We start from the raw sequence: 24363 nt of genomic DNA on the forward strand, positions 1-24363 counted from the left end.
TCATACAGACTATTGCGTTCTGACTATGTTTCGTTTCCGCTTCTCATGAGTGTCCTTCGAATTACGAAACAACACAAACGTTTTAGCTATATCAGCATGTCCCATCTGCCCTCTATTTCCATGCAGTCTCTATACTTTCCCAATGGAATTCTAATACCATTACCCACGAGACCGTGAACTCTTCCTCCAGATCTACCCCTCCTTCCTCCTTCCACTCATTTCAAAAGACCGTTACAAACCACTCCTCTCTTGTTCTTCTGGCATCCCATACCTATCCCAACACTTGAATCTCATCTATCGGTTACGTCCCACAAAGACATCCCTTATATTTTTCCAAATAATTTTCTCCGTAAAATCTCCCACATAGAAATCTCCACTAACGGTTTCCAGGAATCACGCTGACTAGGTATCACAAGATACATCACGTCATCATCATCCGTTTTATAAACGTCAGCATGTGTGTATTAACCTTATAAATATTTTATTTTATTTTGTAAAAATAAATGGCTGAATAGTGGCAACATGGTCGCTGACGGGCCCTTCTCTCGCAAGTTGTATTGGTGGTGGTGGTGGTGGTGGGGGTGGGGGGGGGGGGAGACGTAGAATGTGCATGACTATCAAAATAAGTAAATAAATAAAGAGTTTAACCGATTATAAACACACTAATAACATCGCTTCGATTTTCGGAGGAGACCAGTAACCTCGATGTAACAGAAGAAAAATTTGAATTCTCAGTCTTGTGTATTGTGTACTGAACTGGGGACCTAGAAACGACGGAGAGGCTTCGTCCCGCCGTAGTCCTCAGCGGTTCACAAGCCCAAAACAGGCCACAGCAGTCTACCCACCCAATCGCCGCCCTACACGGAACCCAGGGTTATTGTGCGGTTCGGCCCCCAGTGGAGTAATTACGGTGTACGCTTGCGTGGAGACAGTGTTTGCGCAGCAATCGCTGACATAGTGTAACTGCGGCGGAATAAGGGGAACCAGCCAGCATTCACAAAGGCAGATTGAAAACCGTCTTAAAAACCATTCACAGGCTGGCTGGCACACCGGACCTCGACACTAATCCTCCGGGCGGATTCATGGCGGGGACCGGCACGCCTTCCCACTCGGGAAGCAGCGGGTTAGACTGCGCGGCTAGCAGGTCGGGCTATTGTTAGCTTTGGTCACATTTAATTTTATTTTCACAGATTTTGTCTTTACATGCTTCATCAGATCTTATAGAGCTGTGACCCAGAAGACCTTTAGTGAACCGAACTGGTATCCCTAAGTGTAGTTGTCAAGCTCGCTTACCCCATCGGTGTGTAATGTATTAAGTTTAAAGGACAACACATGTCTTAAATAGCCATACTTCGGGGCCAGAAGTGATTAAAAGAGCCTCCTAAGTGTAGAGATCTATATTTGTTACAAAGTGTCACAATGTAAAAGTTATATGAAATTAAACATTACATAAAATATGGAATGTAAGAAGATAAATAAATGAATAAAACAGTCACCACATAATTGAACATTAAAGTCAAAATAAGACATCTAAGTAGGTATGTTTCCATCCACCATATGTATATGGTATTCTTTCCCTTTAAGGTGTTATTACAGTAGAGACAGAAGTTTTTAACTACCGGGTGGTTATAATTAAAGCGCAGGTACTAATGGAGGTCCAATTTACGCTGAAAAAAGTTCTAATTTTGGCCAACAGGTGCGAATCCGGCGATATTGTTTTTAGGACATTTAGTCTGTCATTTGACAACCCGTTACTTGACTGGACACTATAGGTATCGAGAAGAGAGGCCGTGTGCTGTTAGTGAAACTGTCTTTTGTGAACGGCAGCAGTTACAGCGCTGCACTGAGAGAGTATCGAATGCTGTAAGGTCCAAACAGACGCCCGATATCATTAAATAATTTAAAAAAGATGATAATGAAATTCGAAAACACGGGTGACTTCGCCGTGTCACCTGGAAGAAGAAGGCTCTCTAACTCGATGGAAGTTACGGACGAGGCTGCTGTTGCAGCAACTGACCATACAGCACGTGCTCCGAGTAGTGGTAGTGCTCGTGAGTGTCATGAGAACTGTCCAGCCCAACACGGTGCTACAATTCCACTCGCACTGCTGCTAACAACTGCTGATCACGTTGTTTTACGGATGCAGCATCTCGGCGATGTCTTCGGTGCCTGTGTTGAACAAACTGTGTAAGAGGTAGTTAGTAATGAAATCGAAACTGTACCTTTCTCACTTGTTTGACATTTTCTGCCCAATCCTCTTTCCTAATCCATAACACATGGAAACAATTCTATACATTTTCCTTACATTCAGAGCGCCAGATTTGCACTAGTGGCCATAATTGGAACTACTGCTTTTTAGCAAAATTTGCTTCTGCATAATGCATCTGCATTTAATGCATTAATGCATTAGAATATCTACTAGTTTTCGCGGCCGTCGATATTTAAAGCCCACATTGTAGCTCTGTGAGTAGCTCCGCCATAATTATAACCTCCCATATGTGTTGTTATTTTCTTTGGCCGACAACGTGAATTAATGTTGGCCACTGCCAGCTGCCGAAGTACTCTGGGGTACACAAAATACGCGAAAGATTGTAACACAATACCAAAAGCATTTCTAACGTATGTTATGGTGGAGTTAAAACAAACATACCATAAACTGAGACAACGTTGCCAAGCAAGGCAACTTTGTCACTTTATGAACAAGATTATATTTGTAGCCCTACCAAGTTCTTTAGCCATCCAACAGAGGGGCCAGTGCTTTCAAAGCAATGGGATAACAGTTAACGACAGATCTGACACACATTTTATGTTAGCCGTTGTTTCCCAGTCTTTGGCAGTACTTTTTCTTTCGGCTTGTGGAACACACGCCTTCTACTCGTCGACAAAAGTGTGTCGACCTGCGTACTCATTCTACCGTGAGTAAAACTAAATATTTTTTTCAATGCAGTACGTAATTATGTTTGAGAATCATTTTCAGAAATAAAATTACCTGATATATTTAGTACAATAATATAATTGGGCCATGTCGCACTCGGAAGCTAGGTAAAAATGGAATAACTTTGCCAATCTAGAGTTTTGTCTCTTTTGTACCTTATTCACATTTTTTATCTAATCGAGAATTTTTGGACCTCTGTACGTATCGTTGAACCAAAATGGGAGCAGGTAGGTATTATAATTCAATCTTCTTGAACATAGTCAAATGAATGCCAAGATCGCCCAGGAGCTTACACAACTAAAACTTGGAATCCAGAATGAGATTTTCACTCTGCAGCGGAGAGTGCGCTGATATGAAACTTCCTGGCAGATTAAAACTGTGTGCCAGACCGAGACTCGAACTCGGGACCTTTGCCTTTCGCGGGCAAGTGCTCTACCAACTGAACTACCCAAGCACGACTAACGCCCCGTCCTCACAGCTTTACTTCTGCCAGTACCTCGTCTCCTACCTTCCAAGCTTTACAGATTAATCTGCCAGGAAGTTTCATATCAGCGCACACTCCGTTGTAGAGTGAAAATTTCATTCTAGAAACATCCCGCAGGCTGTGGCTAAGTCAAGTCTCCGCAGTATCCTTTCTTTCAGAAGTGCTAGCTCTGCATGGTTCGCAGGAGAGCTTCTGTAAAGTTTGGAAGGTAGGAGACGAGGTACTGGCAGAAGTAAAGCTGTGAGGTCGGGGCGTGAGTCGTGCTTGGGTAGCTCAGCTGGTAGAGCACTTGCCCCCGAAAGGCAAAGGTTCCGAGTTCGAGTCTCGGTCCGGCACACAGTTTTAATCTGCCAGTAAGTTTTAAAACTTGGAATGTTTGTTGTTGTAAAAATCACGACAAAAAAAACTGTCAAGCATTTTCCTGGTAAACTTATTCAATTCTATGGGCGTTTGAGGTGCGTATCCTCGCACGACAGACAGAAGTGACAGGTAAAGGTTCCCTAAGTGTAATAGACGCTGTGTACACAATTAATCCTCCCTACAATGGAAACAAAAGTAAACTTTCCTTTTCTGTTGAAAATAACAGACTTTTATTTTCACTCTAAACTCTGAAGATTTTAATTTTTGTGAGTGCCTTTCTGTATAATTTTCATTTTCGCCACCGTTGCATTAAAGTGTTCGATACTAATGTGTAAATTGTTTTCAATGTTTTAAACTTCTTTTTCTGTAATTTTTAATGTATTCGACTGAGTTTAACAGAGCTGGCTAATTTGCCCGGTTTGTCAGATACCTTTGCAAAACGTGTTTTCCAATTTTTTGTTGTTTATAAATACATAACTAAATTGTCACATGTCTGCGTATTATGAAACTAAAGATCGGGTCTCCTGTTTTAAGCTGGTCCCAAAAACGTATTCTCCATTATTAGGCAACAGAGTAAGCGAAGAAAACAAAAATGTGGCAAAGTTGTCCTTGTTTACGGTAGGAGTTATTTTGTAAAAAATAATGAACAAAAACTATTTATTGCCTAAAATCATTAATTTCGCGCACTTAAAATAAAAAAATTCCTGAATAAATTAAAACTAACTGTTCTTACAACAAAGCTAAGATTAATACTTCTTGGCAGACTAAAATTGTGCGCCGGAGCGTGACTCGAATTCGGGACATCTGACTTTCTCGAGCAAGTGTACTACCATGTGAGCTACCCAAGCACGACTCACGACCCTTCCTGGCAGCTTCAGAATTGCTTGCGAAAGGCAAAGGTCCCGAGTTCGAGTCTCGATCCGGCACACAGTTTTAATCTGCCAGGAAGTTTCATATCAGCACACACTCCGCTGCAGACTGAAAATCTCATTCTGGAAACATCCTCCCAGGCTGAGGCTAAGTCATGTCTTCTCAATATCCTTTCTTCCAGTAGTGCAAGTTCTGCAAGGTTCGTAGGAGAGCTTCTGTGGAGTTTGAAAGGTAGGAGACGAGTTATTGGTAGAAGTAAAGCGGTGAGGACGGGGTGTGAATCGTGGTTGGGTAGCTGAGACGGTCGCCGGCACGGTAGCTCAGCTTGTTCGGTCAGAGAGCTGGCTGCTCTCTGTAATAAAAAAAAAAAAAAAAAAAAAAAAAAAAAATGACTGAAAGGATCAACAACGTATGCCATATGACGTCCGCTACGACCGAAATCACAAACAATGGTGAACAAATGGAAAAAGAAAAAAAAAATACTGCAGAGATCTTGCCCGCGAAAGGTGAAGGTCCCGAGTTCGAGTCTCAGTCCGGCACACACTTTTAATCTGGCAGGAAGTTTCAGATCAGCGCACAGTCCACTGCAGAGTGAAAATTTCATTCTGAAAGCTAAGATTAATTCTAGCATATTTGTTATCCTACAGATTTCTCTTCTTTTCTTTGCACGTTGTACAACTCGTTACCTAACGAGGGTGATTATTTGATGATGTTTCCAAAGTGACGCAGATTATTACAATTATTGTAAGGTGCGAGGAATGGTGCCAGAGGAGTAATTTTCGACATGTACCTTAGTTCTGACAACACATACGGTTTTTGCTTAGTGTCAATTAACAAGTGTATATGGTAGAGCCGTCCGGAGTGGCCGAACGGTTCTAGGCGCTACAGTCTGGAACCGCGCAACCGCTACGGTCGCAGGTTCGAATCCTGCCTCGGACATGGATACGTGTGATGTCCTTAGGTTAGTTAGGTTTAAGTAGTTCTAAGTTCTAGGGGACTGATGCCCTTTGAAGTTAAGTCCCTTAGTGCTCAGAGCCATTTGAACCATTTTTATATGGTAGAAATGTGAAATAAGTAACAAGGTTTCATGGCAGCGCTTTTAACAATTATTGTAAAATCGGAGTCATTTTCCCAACAGTTTTTCTTAGGTAGACTTGGTCTGCTTCAGTTTATGCACATTGAAGGGAAGGTGGCGTTCAGTATGCAATATATTTAGAAAATACATTTCACGAGAACGAGTTGGGGCGCCTCGTTTTGTACACGAAGGGCTGTTATGGTAGATCTGAGACGTCCTCGATAGTTAGGTCTCAAAAGGGAGAAGCGTATAATGCCTGCGGAGTCTCTGTTGTTTGATGTTTCGTAACAAATCCTCGAGCGCGTCTGCAGCAGTCCGACAGCCGGGACATAAGTTCTGCGCTGCCGGCGGCTGAGCATTCGGAGTGCGGCTGGCAGAGCTGCGCGGGCCATAACTGCCTTCTGGCAGCGCGGCGTCCTAACGGATTAGCCAGGCGCCGCCCTTAATCCTGGCCGAGACAGATGGCCCCAACCGCGCCCAGTCGATTCGGGTTAACTTCCAGGCTGGAAGCAGCTGCAGTTCGAGAAGTTGTCCGGGCCAGTTATAACGTGTGGCGCTGGGACTGCCGCCGCCACCACCACAGGGGGAGGCTCCGTGGGGCCGAGCGCTGAGGGTGAATGATAGCCCAGACCTCCGACACCCATATAGCATGGATTTATCCTTCCACACGAAAACTATATAACGCCGTATGATCATTATCGTCTATCAGCAGCTTAAGCAGAATACTGCAGGGCCTTAGTGCTGCAGCTAACGCCGGCCGCTGTGGGCGAGCGGTTCTAGGCGCTTCAGTCCGGAACCGCGCTGCTGCTACGGTCGTAGGTTCGAATCCTGCCTCGAGCATGGATGTGTGTGATGTCCTTAGGTTATTTAGGCTTAAGTAATTCTAAGTATAGGGGACTGATGACCTCCGATGTTAAGTCCCATAGTGCTTGGAGCCATTTGAACCATTTTGGACTCCAGCTAACGAGCCCTGCTTGAAAAAAAAGAAAAAGAAAAAAGAAAGCCAAATGTGGGAGTATACGTTTCAATCGTTGCTCGAAAAGCAAATCACCTTTTTTATAAGTGACAATATGAAAATAGCTCGTAATTTTGTCATACATTTTATTCTGCTGCCTTGCGCAGAAGATATGGTTGGTTGGTTGTTTTAGGGGAGGAGACAAGACAGCGAGGTCATCGGTCTCAGCGGATTAGGGAAGGACGGTGAAGGAAGTCGGCCGTGCCCTTTCGAAGGAGCCATCCCGGCATTTGCCTGGAGCGATTTAGGGAAATCACGGAAAACCTAAATCAGGATGGCTGGACGCGGGATTGAACCGTCGTCCTCCCGAATGCGAGTCCAGTGTGCTAGCCACTACCAGAAGATATGAAAAGGTAAATTTCACAGAGAGGACTTCAGGAACGTTACATACCAACGTAAAACGTAACATTTGTGGCATGCAAGAACAGTATCGAAAATAGGTGTTCCCAGACTTTTTGTCACTGCGTACTACTTTAAATTTTGAAAAATTTTGGGCTACCACCTTAGCTTGTTCACTTTGTGACGAACTTGGAGGCAGCAGGATTGGGGGTGCGGAAGGGCGACTGCCGCAGGGGTGAGGAATGTTACGGGTGGAGTAATTTTTACCATCTTGCTCAGTGCTGACAACACACAATACGGTTTTTGTGCCATGTCGATCAACAAGTGTGTATGGTAGAAATGTCATTTGTAGAAAATAATATGAAAGCAAATTAGCCCACTTCTGATGCAAATAGCCAGTTAGTAAGAGAAGAATAATATTTACAATATTTAACGAAACTTTTACAGTAGCTTTCATCATACTTGGGGTTAGGGGTTGGTTTAGGTTTTGTTAACTGCTTCCTTCGTGGTAAGAATTTCCTGTCTTAAAAACGGCTTCATGGTTATCTTAAAACACTATCATTTGTATGTCATAAAATAAAATTATCCTTCACAATTGCAGTAGCCAAGAATCACTTCACTGTAAAACGTACACTCCTGTTAAAGACGCAAGCTTTCTTCGTGTCACGATGCCTTTTACCGAAAGTCTCAATAAAGCATTAATAACAACAACAAACCGTTCACTGAGTACTGAGTACTGCAGCGCCACACACTGATACACCGCATAAATTTCTCAGTGAAGGCAGCGACAACTAATGAAAGGGGGCGGATACAGTCGAACACTCGTATGACCCGGGCACAGTCCGAAACAAATATTGGACAAATTTATTTTTCTTAACATCATACGCATCCTATTTTGATCAGTCAGAATTCTCGCTATCATTTGACTTAAAAAAAGTAAATTAAGAGTGATTTTACTTACATCAGTATGTGTTTTTTCTTGTGCGCGTACCACCTAAAATGTCCTTTCGTAACGCTAGTAGTACTTGAACTACTGACTGGTAATCCCTGTTAAAACATCTTCTAGCGATGGCATGATATCTCTCTGACAGTCTCTAGCCAATAATGTAGGATCACAGCATTTTAGAAGCAAAAATGTCTAATAAACTTGGGCTCTGGAACGGATACCTTAAGAGGTGTGAGAACTTCATCATCTACGATACTGTGAAACGATCTCTTCTACTGCAAGCTTTTTACTTTCAGTACTTTGGGAGGAGAAAAGAAAAGAAAAAAAGTCCAGTAAATATCGGCTCTAAAGTATATAGTATATCTAAAGACATATGAGCACTTGTTCATTTTCGCTACTGTGAATCACATATCGTCTAATTAACAAGCACTCATCACTATCATTTTAGAGTGCATCTTTTCTGTCCTATTTTCTTGGTTTGGTACATGCTACCGCATCTCAGAATTTGAAAAGCAAAGAACTTGCAGTAGAGGAGATTTATTTCACAGTATTGAAGATGAAGAAGTACTCATAGCTCTTAAAGTATAAGTTTTAAGGTGTATGTTTACTTGACTTTTTTTCTTCGAATGGTCGTTCCTGTAGTATCCGTTAGTACTGACCATTCCTCCTGAGAGAGTCTTTACATCGAGCAGCTGTAGTTAGTATCCCCAGTTATTGAACAGGCCTCTGTAGGACTTTGTGTGACACTGTAAACAATTTGTATTAAAAACTTTTGGTCTAGGAAAAATTTATCTTGGTTTCTTGAGTTAAGAGTCTCGTACGATTTTGTGTAGCGAATGTAAGAGAAGTAGGATAGCTCCTTTACTTTTGTATCACCTATGGCTGACCACATCTGAATCACAAATGAAGATTTGTTCAAGCGCTTCTGCAGCTGTATAGTTTGGCCCTCCCAGCTGTATTTGTTATCAAATTCTAACTCGAAGAATTAATACTGTCACCTTCTTCTACCTGCTGGTAGTCAGATTTTAGGAATATATTAATGAGAAATGTATTACTGCCTACAGTGCATCTTTTCAGTGTTTAGGGCAAATAATTGTTAAGAATCAAATTAGTAAACCTGTAATACTAAGTTGAGGATACTATATTTCCCATTTATTTTTCTTTTACATCTTTCTAAGAGACGGTAGCGGTTTGGGATCTCGGCTGGGACAGACTTCTGCAGTAACAGGTCTAAACCATGTATAAGAGATAGTCCGCCAGAACAGACACTACTCGTATATACATACGTTAAGAACTATGAGCACTTTTTCGTCTTCGCTACTTTGAAACATAACTCCTCTAATGAACAAATGCTTATAACTTTTAAGGTATGCATTTTAGAGCACATGTTTACTGGACATTTTTTTCTTGTTTTGGTCCATACTATGTTCAAATGTGTGTGACATCTTATGGGACTTAACTGCTAGGGTCATCAGTCCCTAAGCTTACACACTACTTAACCTAAATTATCCTAAGGACAAACACACACACCCATGCTCGAGGGAGGACTCGAACCTCCGTCGGGATCAGCCGCACAGTCGATGACTGCAGCGTCTCAGACCGCTCGGCTAATCCCTCGCGGCTTGGTCCATACTCTCACTTCCCAAAATATGGAAAGCAAAGAGTTTGCAGTAGAAGATGAAAAATTGCTCGTAGCTCTTAAGGTATGCATTTTCGACTCTATGTTTACTCAGACTTTTTTTGCATCTTTTCAACTGTATGCGTTTACGCCATTAATTATGATACACCCTATATATATATATTAATGGCGTAAACGCATACAGTTGAAAAGATTCAAAAAAAGTCTCAGTAAACATAGAGTCGAAAATGCACTTATATATATATATATATATATATATATATATATATATATATATATATATATATATATATATATATATATAACCAGAAACACGCACGCTCGCCTCTTCGGGGCTTTTACATGCTTCTCAATGTAGTCAATATCCACTCCACTATTATACATGGTGTAGCAAAATTTTATGGCGAAACTTTCAACAACCTATCCTCACGCGTAGAGGAGTGAAATGTATAATGTGGCCATGGGCTGTAAATGTTTTATTTCTATGTTAGAGCTTGTTTTCTACTTCTCTTCATAATCACATACATCTTAGGAAATTACAGATGTGAGTCATACTTAACAAACAGAATGAAAATGTTCTGTAGTATAATACAAACAACATTGGCAGGAGAAAAAAATTTTAGTGTCAAGAAAGAAATCACGAAGAGTGTTCCACAAAGTTCAATTTCCTACGCACTCCTAATCCTTGCTATGGGCTGTTGAGGACCCTAACGATACTGTCCAGTCATATCATCAACAACGATTTTATGTCAACATTTGGGCTGGCATTGTTCGTGACTCTCGGTTAGGGTCTCATGCACTTAGGCCCAGACACAATGAAAAAACTAATCATGCTTTCATAGAGAATATTCTACTTATTATGTCAGAACATGTGCCTTTATCAGTGTGACAACACACGTACGTCATGCAGGATGGAGCTATTCCTCAGTTCAGTGTACTGTTCGTAGGCTTCTAAATAAGAGACTCCGTGACAGATGTAGAGATAGAGGTGAATCAATTCCTCGACCTCCATGTTCCCTGGGGCTAAAACCACTAGACTTTAATCTGTGTATGATATGCCTGTACAAGACGTTCAGCCTTTGTGAAGTTTAAACTTCGCTGACTTCAGCAACCGTAAATAAATTTTCAACATAATACTTACAGCCAACCGGTTGCATAAGTTTAATCTAAAAACCTTAACCTGGTTTCGATGCCAGTAAGGGTATGTTAGTTAGAAACAAGTCACATAAATTACATGACGTTAAAATTGTAAATATCCATTATGAGCCTTGGAGTTCAAGCCGGACAACAGAAAATATAACAGAAAATCCCGTAATGCAGAAGGTTGTGACACAATATGCAATTCTCCAGGGATACATCAGCGAATCAGCGATTCAGTGCGACTGGGGCTTGATGCACGGATCCTTGGTAACAACGGCATTTTGAACATTTCATTTGAGAAAGTGTTCCACACTCCGCTGATAGTTTCTTTTCCTGTGCGTTTTCCATGATTAATGTGTTGAAGAATTATAGAAACTGGGCTCTGATACAGAAATGAAGCATTTCTCGGTCCATTTCCTTTTCTTTCTTCCTGTACGTGTGAGGAAATGTTTCTTGAAAGTTTGGCCACACATTTTTGTTACACCCTGTATGTAACAGTGTGCAGTTAGTGAAACCAGGTAAATTGGTTGCAAGAAGGCAGATTCTCCTAAATCTTGATGGACATTTAATAATTCCTTGGATCAGAGCAAGGACACTGAAACACTCACTGCAGCTGAATTTGAAGGTACTCACTTCTTATGTTTGGAGAAAGAATCGCAAGGTACAGGTCTATAAACAATAGCAAAAGAGAATAATGCTAAGGCAGGACGATGTTGTGAGTGTCCCAGGAAGAACGACATAAAGACAACGGTTAAGTGTGGAAACTATATCAGGATTATTTGCAACACTAGCAACATGTCCTTGAAACTTCCTGGCAGATTAAAACTGTGTGCCCGACCGAGACTCGAACTCCTGACCTTTGCCTTTCGCGGGCAAGTGCTCTACCAACTGAGCTACCGAAGCACGACTCACGCCCGGTACTCACAGTTTGGAAGGTAGGAGACGAGGTACTGGCAGAAGTAAAGCTGTGAGTACCGGCCGTGAGTCGTGCTTCGGTAGCTCAGTTGGTAGAGCACTTTCCCGCGAAAGGCAAAGGTCCCGAGTTCGAGTCTCGGTCGGGCAAACAGTTTTAATCTGCCAGGAAGTTTCATATCAGCGCACACTCCGCTGCAGAATGAAAATCCCATTCGGGAACATGTCCTTGTACCGTTACTGCATGTAAATTATCATGTAAGTCAGTTTCCACATAGTAACAGCACACGAATTTCCACTATTGATGTAGTAATTATTGTTGTGGGGTAGATAGTTACGATGACACAACGTAGGTGCACGATCTCGTAAGTTGGCACTACGAGAGAAGACTCACTGTGCCGACCACAGCGGCCCCTGGCCGACGCTGTGGAGCTCAGCGAGTGCCATCCTGATTTCTGTGCCATTTCATCAAGAGCAGACGGCCTCGAAATATCGTTTCTACTGCCGAGTAGGCTAGCTTGCTATTTAGACTTTGTATTAGTTGCGTTCAGTTAAAGTTTGGACACCAACGAGTATTTGTTAGTTTTGAGATTATACAGAAAAGTCATCCTAACTTCACAAGATTAGACATGGACTACGGCTTCGCACTTACGTGCTCATACTAGCCAAAGTTATGTATGCATTTGATAGTTACTTGTGTTTTTGACTTAATTACAACTGTTTAAGTTACCTTAAGTACCGAAGTGCTTCACCTCTCCTGCTCCTACTCGCTTCCTTCACTCTCGGCCTGCATTACAGAAGCAGTTCACAGGAGCAGAACCACGCGCCGCCTATCCAGGCGGGGTACAAAAATTGTGGTAAGAGGGGTCTACAATTTCCCTGTACAGTGTTCAATGGGAAGTGTACATAGGTACAGCATGATAGGGTCAATGCCAGTGCAAATCTCGGTAACTGATCTTTGGTTCAAATGGTTCAAATGGCTCTGAGCACTATGGGACTTAACATCTATGGTCATCAGTCCCCGAGAACGTAGAACTACTTAAACCTAACTAACCTAAGGACAGCACAAAACACCCAGCCATCACGAGGCAGAGAAAATCCTTGACCCCGCCGGGAATCGAACCCGGGAACCCGGGCGTGGGAAGCGAGAACGCTACCGCACGACCACGAGATGCGGGCAAAACTGATCTTTCTAAGCCTTTACCTGATTAGCTACACTGTGTTACGACGATGAACCTCGAATGAATTATTCGAATTGGACTGATATCGGTAGGTGTGATGTGCATGTACAGACAAATAAATGACTACAATTTCATAAAAACTGGATGATTTATTCCTTAGAAAGAGCTTCACAAACTGAGCAAGTCAATAGCGTGTTGGGCCAATTCTGGCAATTACGCAAGCAGTTATTCGGCTTGACACTGAGTGATAGAGTTGTTGGTTGCTCTCCTGAGGGGTATCGTGCCATACTCTGTCCAACTGGCGCTTTAGATCGCCAAAATCCCGAGATGGTTGGAGGGCCCTGCCTATAATAATCCAAACGTTCTCTATTGTTTTGAGAGACTTTGCAACCTTACTGATCAAGGTACGGTTTGGCAGGCACGAAGACCAGTAGAAACTCTCGCATTGTGCGGGTAGGCACTGTCTTACCGAAATGTAAGCCTAGTATGACTTGTCATGAATGGTAAGGAAGTGGGGCGCAGAATATTGTCGACATAGCGCTGTGCTGTTAGGGAGGCATGGAGGCGAAGACGACAACCAAAGGGTCCTGCCAGGAAATGAAGTGGCCCCTCAGACCATCAAGCTGCCGTCGTGCCATATAGCGGGCGATAGTCACGTCCCACTATTGGCTGGAAGGTCTCCAGACACTTCTTTGGCCTGTAATATAGTTGATCGGAGTAGAATTGTCTTCCGTGATGAGTCCCGTTTCGAAATAAGTCCATATGACGAGCGAAGACGTGTATGGAGACGCCCAGCCGGCCGAAGTGGCCGAGCGGTTAAAGGCGCTACAGTCTGGAACCGCACGACCGCTACGGTCGCAGGTTCGAATCCTGCCTCGGGCATGGATGTGTGTGATGTCCTTAGGTTAGTTAGGTTTAAGTAGTTCTAAGTTCTAGGGGACTTATGACCACAGCAGTTGAGTCCCATAGTGCTCAGAGCCATTTGAACCATTTGGAGACGCCCTGGACAGCGGTGGGTTGTCAACTTGATTGTTGCCCGTCATACGGCCCGGCTATCTGGAATGGTGGTCTCGGGTGCAGTTTCTTTTCGAAGCGGGACTCCGTTGTCATCCGCTGCACCCTTACAGTACGACAGCGAGGCGACTGTGTACTACGCCTCGTTTTGTTGCCCTACATGCCAAGCCGTTCTGGGCTTACGCTTTACCAAGGCAATAGCCGTCCTCACAACGCGACAGTTTTTTATGCTTGTCTTTGTGCTTGCCAAGCTCTACCTTGGCCAGCAAGGTTTCCAGTTCCCAGTCCAATTGAGACGTTTGGGGCATTATGGAGAGGGCCCTTCAGATTTGAAGATCAAACGCTGCAATTGTATAGAATTTAGCACGATATCCTTCTGGAGAACATTCAACTCTATCAAGTAATACCACGCCGAAGAACAGCTTGCATAAAGACAAGAGGTGGACTAACGTATTACTGACTTGCTAAATTCGTGAAGGTCTTTCTTTTGAATAAATTATACAATTTTTCTGAAATCGTTGTTATTTATTTTTCTCTGCATGTACATCACAATTAGTGATCTCCGTCCTATTAGCATAGTTGCTTGGAGGTGTGTCGTCGGTTTGTATTAGATTATATATACTTCACTTATTTTTCTTTTAAATATTTCTAAGATATGGCACAACGTCGTTATTTGAGATTTGGGCTGGTACAGAAGCGTCCTTACTAACAGGGCTAAAATTGTGTGTCGTCACTGGTTTTTCAGAAGCATTTTTAGGACACCGTGAACCTCGTTATTGCGTTGCTGTTATTATTTATTTCCACATTTCCGTTTTATGACTTTTTGTAGTGTTAAAATAATTATTTATAGCGATATAAATCTGTGCAAATTTTCCAAGAACAACACTATTAAAAATAACAATAATAGCAATACATTATTAGAAAAATAATATACTGGCCTCTTTGTGTCTTTCACATGCTACCCCAATTTAGCTAGTGTCAATTCTAATATTAATTAATAATATATGGTGTAGAAAAAAGGTATGGCCAGACGTTCAACAAACATTCCTCACACATTAAGGAATAAAATGTGGTATCAGAAATTGAGTCCGCTTTGATGGAAAACACCTTGTTATACGTTTATTTCTTTATTCTCCCAAATTAGTTTCGGCGACAAATATCACCATCATCAGTGGCTTTTTTAATCTTATTTATTGTATGTTACAGCATGTTTCAAGCAATTATAGTCGCTCTTTGCGACAGATTTTCTGTGGGCTTTCTTCTGTTGCCGTTTTTTACTTAGTGAACATCATGTTATGTTTCTGATCCAGAACATTACGCCATCTTGCTGTTCACGAACAGCAAGATGGCGTAATATTCTGGATCAGAAACAAAATGCGAAAGTTTTGTTTTTCTGTGTATAAAAGCAGCTACATACCATCCAACGAATATGACATGATGTTTGCTAAGTAAAAAACGGCAACAGAAAAACAGCGCACAGAAAATATGTCACAAGCAGCAACAATAATTGCTTAAAACGTGCTGTAACATACAGTAAATAAGATTTAATAAAACACACTGATGATGGTGATCTTTGTCGCCGAAACTAGTTTGGGAGAATAAAGAAATAAACGTACAACAAGGTGTTTCGTATCAAGGCGGACTCAATTTCTGATATTACTGTTTTTCTATGCAAACACGGACCAAATGGAAGAGTTCCAAGATAAAATTATGGAATAAAATGTGTTACGTGTACTTGAGTCCGGGAACGTTTAATTTTTGTGATAGAGCTTACACTGATGAGCCAAAACATTATGAACTCTGGCCACCGCGAGGATGAATGCCTCCTGGTGGTGTTGCTGGCACTTGACGCCGTAAGGAAAGAATGTAAGCGGAAGTGAGATTAATAGGCAGTCAATATAGCGAAGACACCGGCCGCAAACGCGGAAATCAACTGATATAAGCGGTTTTGACAAAGGTCACATTCCCGTGGTGCTGTGGCTGTAGAGGAGAATCTCTGAAGCGGCGAAGCTGGTCGGTTGTTTGCATGCTACTGTCGTGAGCACTTATGGTACGTGGTTGAAGGATGGTGGAATAACGCGTAGGTCGTATGGTACTGGACGTTCAGGTCTTGTCACATAACGTAGAAGTCGGAGGATCCCCCACTCTGTAATCCTTGCCGGCTTCCAACACCCCGGAGCTTAACAATATAACTTAACCTGTGTTCTGCCTTACGGCAGGTCGGGTGTTGGTGGAAGCCTCGTCCGAGAGGCCCACCGCATGTCGGTCTAAGGAAGGCATTTCAGTGGTCGTTTCCCGTTTTCTCCCACTAATGATGATGAAATGATAATGAGGACAACGCAACACCCAGTCCATGAGCAGAGAAAATCTCCGACCCACACGTGAATCGAATCCGGGCCCATTGGCGTGACAGACCGCCGCGCTGACCACTCAGCTACCGGGGCGGACTGAACAATATACAAGCCATTATATTGTCAATATATGACCAGTTACTGCTTCTCTACTGAGAACACAATACTCCCAAACCCTCTTTTATAGTGGCGGGTCACGCCTCTGGTGAGATCTAGTGGTCAGTTCTGCGTTGCATGATGTAGCGATCATCCGCATCAAAACAAACTTTGCGTCTCGTAATGTCACTCATAAAAGGTAACAGATACACTACTGGCCATTAAAATTGTTACGCCACGAAGATGACGTGCTACAGACGCGAAATTTGACCGACAGGAACAAGATGCTGTGATATGCAAATGATTAGCTTTTCAGAGCATTCACACAAGGTTGCCGCCGGTGGCGACACCTACAACGTGCTGACATGAGGAAAGTTTCGAACCGGTATCTCATGCACAAACAGAAGTTGACCGGCGTTGCCTGGTGAAACGTTGTTGTGATGCCTCGTGTAAGGAGGAGAAATGTGTACCATCACGTTTCCGACTTTGATAAAGGTCGGATTATAGCCTATCGCGATTGCGGTTTATCGTATCGTGACATTGCTGCTCACCTTGGTGGAGATCCAATGACTGTTAGCAGAATATGGAATCAGTGGGTTCAGGAGGGTAATACGGAACGCCGTGGTGGATCCCAACGGCCTCGTATCACTAGCAGTCGAGATGACCGGCATATTATCCGCATGGCTGTAACGGATCGTGCAGCCACGTCTCGATCCTTGAGTCAACAGGTGGGGACTTTTGCAAGACAACAACCATCTGCACGAACAGTTCGACGACGTTTGCAGCAACATGGACTATCAGCTCGGAGACCACGGCTGGGGTTACCCTTGACGATGCATCACAGGCAGGAGCAACTGCGATGGTGTACTCAACGACGAACCTGGCTGCACGAATGGCAAAACGTCATTTTTTCGAATGAATCCAGGTTCTGTTTACAGCATCATGATGGTCGCATTCGTGTTTCACGACATAGCGGTAAACGCACATTAGAATCGTGTATTCGTCATCGCCATACTGGCGTACCACCCGACGTGATGGTATGGGGTGCCATTGGTTACACGTCTCGGTCACCTCTTGTTCGCATTGCCGGCACTTTGAACAGTGGACGTAACATTTCAGGTGTGTTACGACCCGTGGCCTCACCCTCATTCAATCCCCGCGAAACCCTACATTTCAGCAAGATAATGCACGACCGCATGTTGCAGGTCCTGTACGGGCCTTTCTTGATACAGAAAATGTTCGACCGCTGCCCTGGCTAGCACATTCTCCAGATCTCTCACGAATTGAAAAGTCTGGTCAATGGTGACCGAGGAACTGGCTCGTCACAATACGCCAGTCACTACTCTTGATGAACTGTGGTATCGTGTTGAAGCTGCATGGGCAGCTGTACTTGTACACACTATCCAAGCTCTGTTTGACTCAATGCCCAGGCGTATCAAGGTGGTTATTACGGCCAGAGGTGGTTGTTCTGGGTACTGATTTCTCACCATCTATGCACCCAAATTGCGTGAAAATGTAATCACATGTCAGTTCTAGTATAATATATTTGCCCAATTCCCGTTTATCATCTGCATTTATTCTTGGTGTAGCAATTTTAATGTCCAGTAGTGTATGTACAAAAAACGTAAAGGTGCACTTTTACGTACCGGTGAGAGTCTCCTGCAGCTGGTGGTGGTCCTGGTCGGGAGCGGCGGGTGCGGTGGAGAGGCAGGTGAGGGCGAGGCGGCCCGTGTGGTGAGGCGTCAGCTGGAGGCTGAAGCGCGAGGTGGCGCGGAACAGCGCCTGCTGCTCGCCGTCCGGCTCCTGCGACACGTTGTGCCGCCCCTGGTGCGTCTAAACACAAACATGTCGCGTCACACACTCGTCGCGTCATACCACATGCGGCGAGGGGACAGCGCCTGCCGCAAGTCTGCAGATTAGCTGGAAAGACCGCTGGAAGTGGGGATGGCAGCGGCCCACTACACTGTTTGTTCGCTACTTACAGACCGAAGAGTCCCGTTAATCAAGTCAGCAAAAGTTGATACTTGACAGCTGTTGTGTTTTGTTGTGTTGTGTTTTGGTCTTATCTCAAAGCAGTAGGTGCATCAAAACAAAATTTCCAGGTACTGAAACAGAGGATGGCAGACTAAAGGCCGAAACACTAAATGTCTTTTTCCAAAGCTGTTCACAGAGGAAGACTGCACTCTAGTTCCTTCTCTAGATTGTCGCACAGATGACAAAGTGGTAGATATCGAAATAGATGACAGAGGGATAGAAAAACAATTAAAATCGCTCAAAAGAGGAAAGGCCGCTGGACATGATGGGATACCAGTTCGAATTTACACAGATACGTGAAAGAACTTGCCCCCCTTCTTGCAGCCGTGTACCGTAGGTCTCTAGAAGAGCGTAGCGTTCCAAAGGATTGGAAAAGGGCACAGGTGATCCCCGTTTTCAAGAAGGGACGTCGAACAGATGTGCAGTACTATAAACCTATATCTCTAATGTCGATCAGTTGTAAAATTTTGGGACACGTATAATGTTCGAGTATAATGACTTTTCTGGAGACTAGAAATCTACTCTGTAGGAATCAGCATGGGTTTCGGAAAAGACGATCATGTGAAACCCAGCTCGCGCTATTCGTCCACGAGACGCAGAGGGCTATAGACACGGGTTCCCAGGTAGATGCTGTGTTTCTTGACTTCCGCAAGGCGTTTGATAGAGTTCCACACAATCGTTTAATGAACAAAGTAAGAGCATATGGACTATCAGACCAATTGTGTGATTGGATTGAAGAGTTCCTACATAACAGTCTTCCGAAGTGATTTCAGGCGTGCCGCAGGGGAGTGTCGTAGAACCGTTGCTGTTCACAATATACATAAATGACCTTGTGGATAACATCGGAAGTTCACTGAGGCTTTTCGCGGATGATGCTGTAGCATATCGAGAGGTTGTAACAATGGAAAATTGTACTGAAATGCAGGAGTACCTGCAACGAATTGACGCATGGTGCAGGGAATGGCAATCGAATCTCAATATAGACAAGTGTAATGTGCTGCGAATACATCGAAAGAAAGATCCCTTATCATTTAGCTACAATATAGCAGGTCAGCAACTGGAAGCAGTTAATTCCATAAATTATTTGGGAGTACGCATTAGGAGTGATTTAAATGGAATGACCATATTATGTTGATCGTCGGTAAAGCAGATGCCAGACTGAGATTCATTGGAAGAATCCTAAGGAAATGCAATCCGAAAACAAAGGAAGTAGGTTACAGTACGCTTGTTCGCCCACTGCTTGAATACTGCTCAGCAGTGTGGGATCCGTACCAGACAGGGTGGATAGAAGAGATAGAGAAGATCCAACGGAGAGCAGCGCGCTTCGTTACGGGATCATTTAGCAATCGCGAAAGCGTTACGGAGATGATAGATATACTCCAGTGGAAGACTCTGCAGGAGAGACGCTCAGTAGCTCCGTATGCGCTTTTGTTGAAGTTTCGGGAACATACCTTCACCGAGGAGTCAAGCAGTGTATTGCTCCCTTCTACGTATATCTCGCGAAGAGACCATGAGGATAAAATCAGAGAGATTAGAGTCCACACAGAGGCATACCGACAATCTTTCTTTCCACGAACAATACGAGACTGGAATAGAAGGGAGAACCGATAGAGGTACTCAAATTACCCTCCGCCACACACCGTCAGGTGGCTTGCGGAGTATGGATGTAGATGTAGATGCAGATGCCATCGGAGCTGCCAGTTTCCAAGTACGGAAGGCAAACGGCTGCAGGCGAATACAATAGCCATCTACAGGGCCTGCTCACCACGCACCGCCACTTACCATGTGGCTGTCGTTGTGTCGGGCATCGGTAAGTGCTGCCTGCTTTCTCCGCTCCACTGCCCCCACCTCTGAAAACTTGGCCATGGCGTCGAGGACAATCTATACCTCTCTTTCACAACAAATTTATTTAAAATAATTTGCAAAACTGTGACATGTTTTACAAATTGTACATCTACACTATCAAATCAAAAGTATTCAGACAGACTTATACAGGATGGATCAAACACAACTGTTCACGCTTCATGGGTGTAATGCATGCGTCAAGATAAGACTAAAATGTAAAGTAAAGTTCTGGATGAAATTGCTTTATTTCTGGGATATGCAGTGGAGTATGGGTCACCAGTGCAACACAAAATGAATTCATCTAAGGAAGACCGAGCAAGGTGCGGCAGTGGCTTACACTCGAGACTCGTATTCGGGAGGACGACGGTTCAAACCCTCGTCCAACCATCTTCATGTAGGTTTTCCGTGAGTTCCCTAAATCGCTTTACGCAAATTCCGGGATGGTTCCTTTGAAAGAGTATGGCCGATTTCTTTCCCAATCCGTCCCTAATCAGATACGACCCATAACCTCACTGTTTGGTCCCCTCTCCCAAAACAGAGTACTTAATCTTCTCAGAAAGCAACGACACGAAGAGAACACTACTACAAGCTGTAAATTTACCTAGCAACATGTTCAAAACGATGTCCATATAGACGAAGACAGTGATATTCTCCACATCTTACCTCTCATCGAATCTTGCAGCTTTGTTCATCTCATTCTGCATCGTTCCACAGCCATTTTCATTTCGGGATTGTAGTTGTACTACATTCTCAATTGCAATGCCAGTCACGGCCCCAAGGTAGAAGTACAGGGAGTTAAGGTCTGAGATCTAACGGCCCAATCAACTGGTGGTGCATGACCTACCTTGCTTACCAATTGAAAACTGCATGGCACGGTAGTGCATAAAGCAGATGTTGGTTCCAGTAGCGAGTGTGACACCATGAAGCAGACCACCCAACTCATGTTCCACAAACTGTGATACACTCTGCCAGTCAAGTGCTGTGGAATAACCTGAGGTTCGAGTAACTAATTGTCCACTACACGACACCAAGAGTTCACAGCAAAACGATGTTGGCATCCTCTTACTGTCGTTACGCAATGTTTCTCATACACCCACACGTGCATGTTATGAGGGTCAGAATACCCGTTTGGGTAAAGAGGCTTTCAGCCATAAACAGCACCCGACGAACGAACAGTGGATCAGAAGCTTGGCATTCGAGTTACCTCTGTCAGAAATTCTGAGCAGCTCCTGTACCTTCTGCGGCTGAAATGGGTGGAATTGCTGTGAACAAAGCAGGACTCATGCCATTGATTGAGACACCGTTACAGTGGCACTTATAGGGCGCATACTTACTGTCAGATCTTCGTCTACCATTTCCAGGATGTTCTATATCTACGTCTACATCTACGTGATTACTCTGCCATTCACAATAAAGTGCCTGGCAAACGTTCAATGAACCACCTTCAACCTGTCTCTCTACCGTTGCACTCTCGAACGGCACGTGGGAAAAACGAGCATTTAAAATTTTCAGTGCGAGCCCTGATTTCTCTTATTTTGTCGTGATGATCATTTTTCTCTGTGTAGGTGCATGCCAACAGAATGTTTTCGCAATCGGAGGAGAAAACTGGTGACTGAAATTTCATGAGAAGATCCCGTCGCAACGAAAAACTCCTTTGTTTTAATGATTGCCACTCCAATTCACGTATCATGTCTGTGACACTATCTCCCCTATTTCGCGATAATACAAAACGAGCTGCCCTTCTTTGTACTTTTTGATGTCATCCGTCAGTCCCACCTGATGCGGATCCCACACCCCATAGCAATACTCCAGAACAGGGCGGACAAGCGTGGTGTAAGCAGTCTCTTTAGTAAACCTGTTGCACCTTCTAAGTGTTCTGCCAATGAATCGCAGTCTTTGGTTTACTCTTCCAATTTAGGTTATTTGTAATTGTAATCCCTAAGTATTTAGTTGAATTTACAGCCCTCAGATTTGTGTGACTTATCGCGTAATCGAAATTTAGCTGATTTCTTTTAGTACTCATGTGAATAACTTCACACTTTTCTTCATTCAGGGTCTATTGCCACTTTTGCAACATACAGATATCTTATATAATTCATTTTGCAAGTCGTTTTGATCCTCTGATGACTTTACAAGACGGTAAATGACACCATCACCTGCAAACAATCTAAGACGGCTACTCAGATTGTCTTCTATGTCGTTAATATAGATCGGGAACAATAGAGGGCCTATAAGACTTCCTTGGGGAACGACGGATAGTACTTCTGTTTTACTCGATGACTTTCCGTCTATTACTACGAACTGTGACCTTTCTGACAGGAAATCACGAATCCAGTCGCACAACTGAGGCGATTCTCCGTAGGCACGCAGTTCGGTTAGAAGACGCTTATGAGGAATGGTGTCGAAAGCCATCTGGAAATCTAAATATACGAAATCCATTTGACATCCTCTATCGATAGCACTTATTACTTCATGAGTATAAAGATCTAGTAGTGTTTCACAAGAGCGATATTTTCTGAAACCGTGGTGACTATGTGACAATAAATTGTTTTCTTCGAAGTGCTTCATAATTTCGGAATACAGTATATGCTACAAAACCCTACTGCATATCGGCGTTAGTAATATGGCCCTGTAATTCAATTTCCTTTTTGGGTATTGGTGTGACTTGAGCAATTTTGCAGTCTTTAGGTACGAATCTTTCAGTGAGCCAGTGGTTGTATATAATTGCTAAATATGGAGATATTTTATCAGCATACTGTGAGAGGAACCTGACTGGTATACAATCTGGACCGGAGGCCTTGCCTTTATTAAGTGATTTTAGCTGCTTTGTTACAACGAGGATATCTACTTATATGTTTCTCATCTTAGCAGTTGTTCTTGATTGGAATTCAGGAATATTTACTTCGTCTTCTTTGGTGAAGGAGTTTCGGAAAACCGTGTATAATAACTCTGCTTTAGTGGCACTGTCATCAGTGACTTTACCGTTGTTATCGCGCAGTGACGGTATTTATTGCGTCTTGCCACTAGTGTGCTTTATGTATGTTCTCAGCAGCCATGATGTAAAGCCTACCACGAATGATATTATGCTCAATAAATCAGAAGTAAAGTAATTTCAGACAAAACTCTATTTAACATTTTAGTCTTATTTTGATGCATACACCACACCAACGAAGTGTGTACTGTTAGTTTTGAATCACCCTGCATAATATGGAACTGACCTCTAGAAGTCACAAAAGACTGGTCCAACATTGTAAGAGAACGCTGGGAGTCTTGTGCCGGCTGTAGAGAAGCAGAAACATTAGAGTCGGCTGGTCTGGAGCGATCAGTGACTTCGAATGTGCTTAGTCGCTCGATGTCACCTGAGTAACAAATCCATCACGAGAATTTCAACCCATCTAAAGCCAACTATTGATGATGTGACTGGGAAGCGGAAACGCGGAGAAACAGCCACGGCTACACCAAGACCACGTGAATGGTGGATGTAAAAAAGAAAAACAAAACAAAAACATGAACGCATGAAATCAGCACAAGTAAACATTCACGCGAATATCAAGAATCCGGTAAAACATCACATCTCCGACATCGCTGCTGCCGGAAAGAGATCCCGCAAGAGTGGGACCAACGACGACTGAAGAGAATCGTTCAGTGTGACAGAAGTGCAAGCCTTCCGCAAATTGCTGCAGATATCAATGCTGGGCCATCAAAAAGTGTCAGCGTACGTAGCACGCAACGAAACATCATCGATATATGCTTTCGGGGCCGAAGGCCGGCTCGTGTACTCTTCATGACTGTACGACACAAAGCTTTACGCCTCGCCTGGGCCCGTCAACACCGACATTGGATTGTTGATGACTGGAAACATGTTACCTGGTCGGACGAGACTTTTTTCTAAATTGTATCGAGCGGATGGACGTGTACGCGTATGGAAATAGCCTCATGAATCCATGGACCTTGCATGTCAGCAGGGGTTTGTTCAAGCTGGTGGAGGCTCTGTAATGGTGTGGGGCGCGTGTACAGTTCGAGTGATATGGGATGCCTGATACATCCAGATACGACTCTGACAGGTGACACGTACGTAAACATCCATTCATGTCCATTGTGCACTCCGACGGACGTAGGGAATTCCA

The 24363-nt window shown here is 43.5% G+C and overlaps 1 protein-coding gene across 1 annotated transcript in view; it reads right to left on the reverse strand.

The window, feature by feature from the left end:
• The window catches only part of LOC126416924 (uncharacterized), a 703183-nt gene that overhangs the window by 13382 nt on the left and 665438 nt on the right, over positions 1 to 24363 (reverse strand). Inside the window, exon 5 of the mRNA XM_050084807.1 lies at positions 18004 to 18190. Coding sequence (XP_049940764.1) covers positions 18004 to 18190 — 187 coding nt within the window. The remainder of the gene's footprint in view (positions 1 to 18003; positions 18191 to 24363) is intronic.

This window comes from Schistocerca serialis, chromosome 8, assembly GCF_023864345.2.
Source record: "Schistocerca serialis cubense isolate TAMUIC-IGC-003099 chromosome 8, iqSchSeri2.2, whole genome shotgun sequence".
Lineage (NCBI taxonomy): Eukaryota > Metazoa > Arthropoda > Insecta > Orthoptera > Acrididae > Schistocerca > Schistocerca serialis.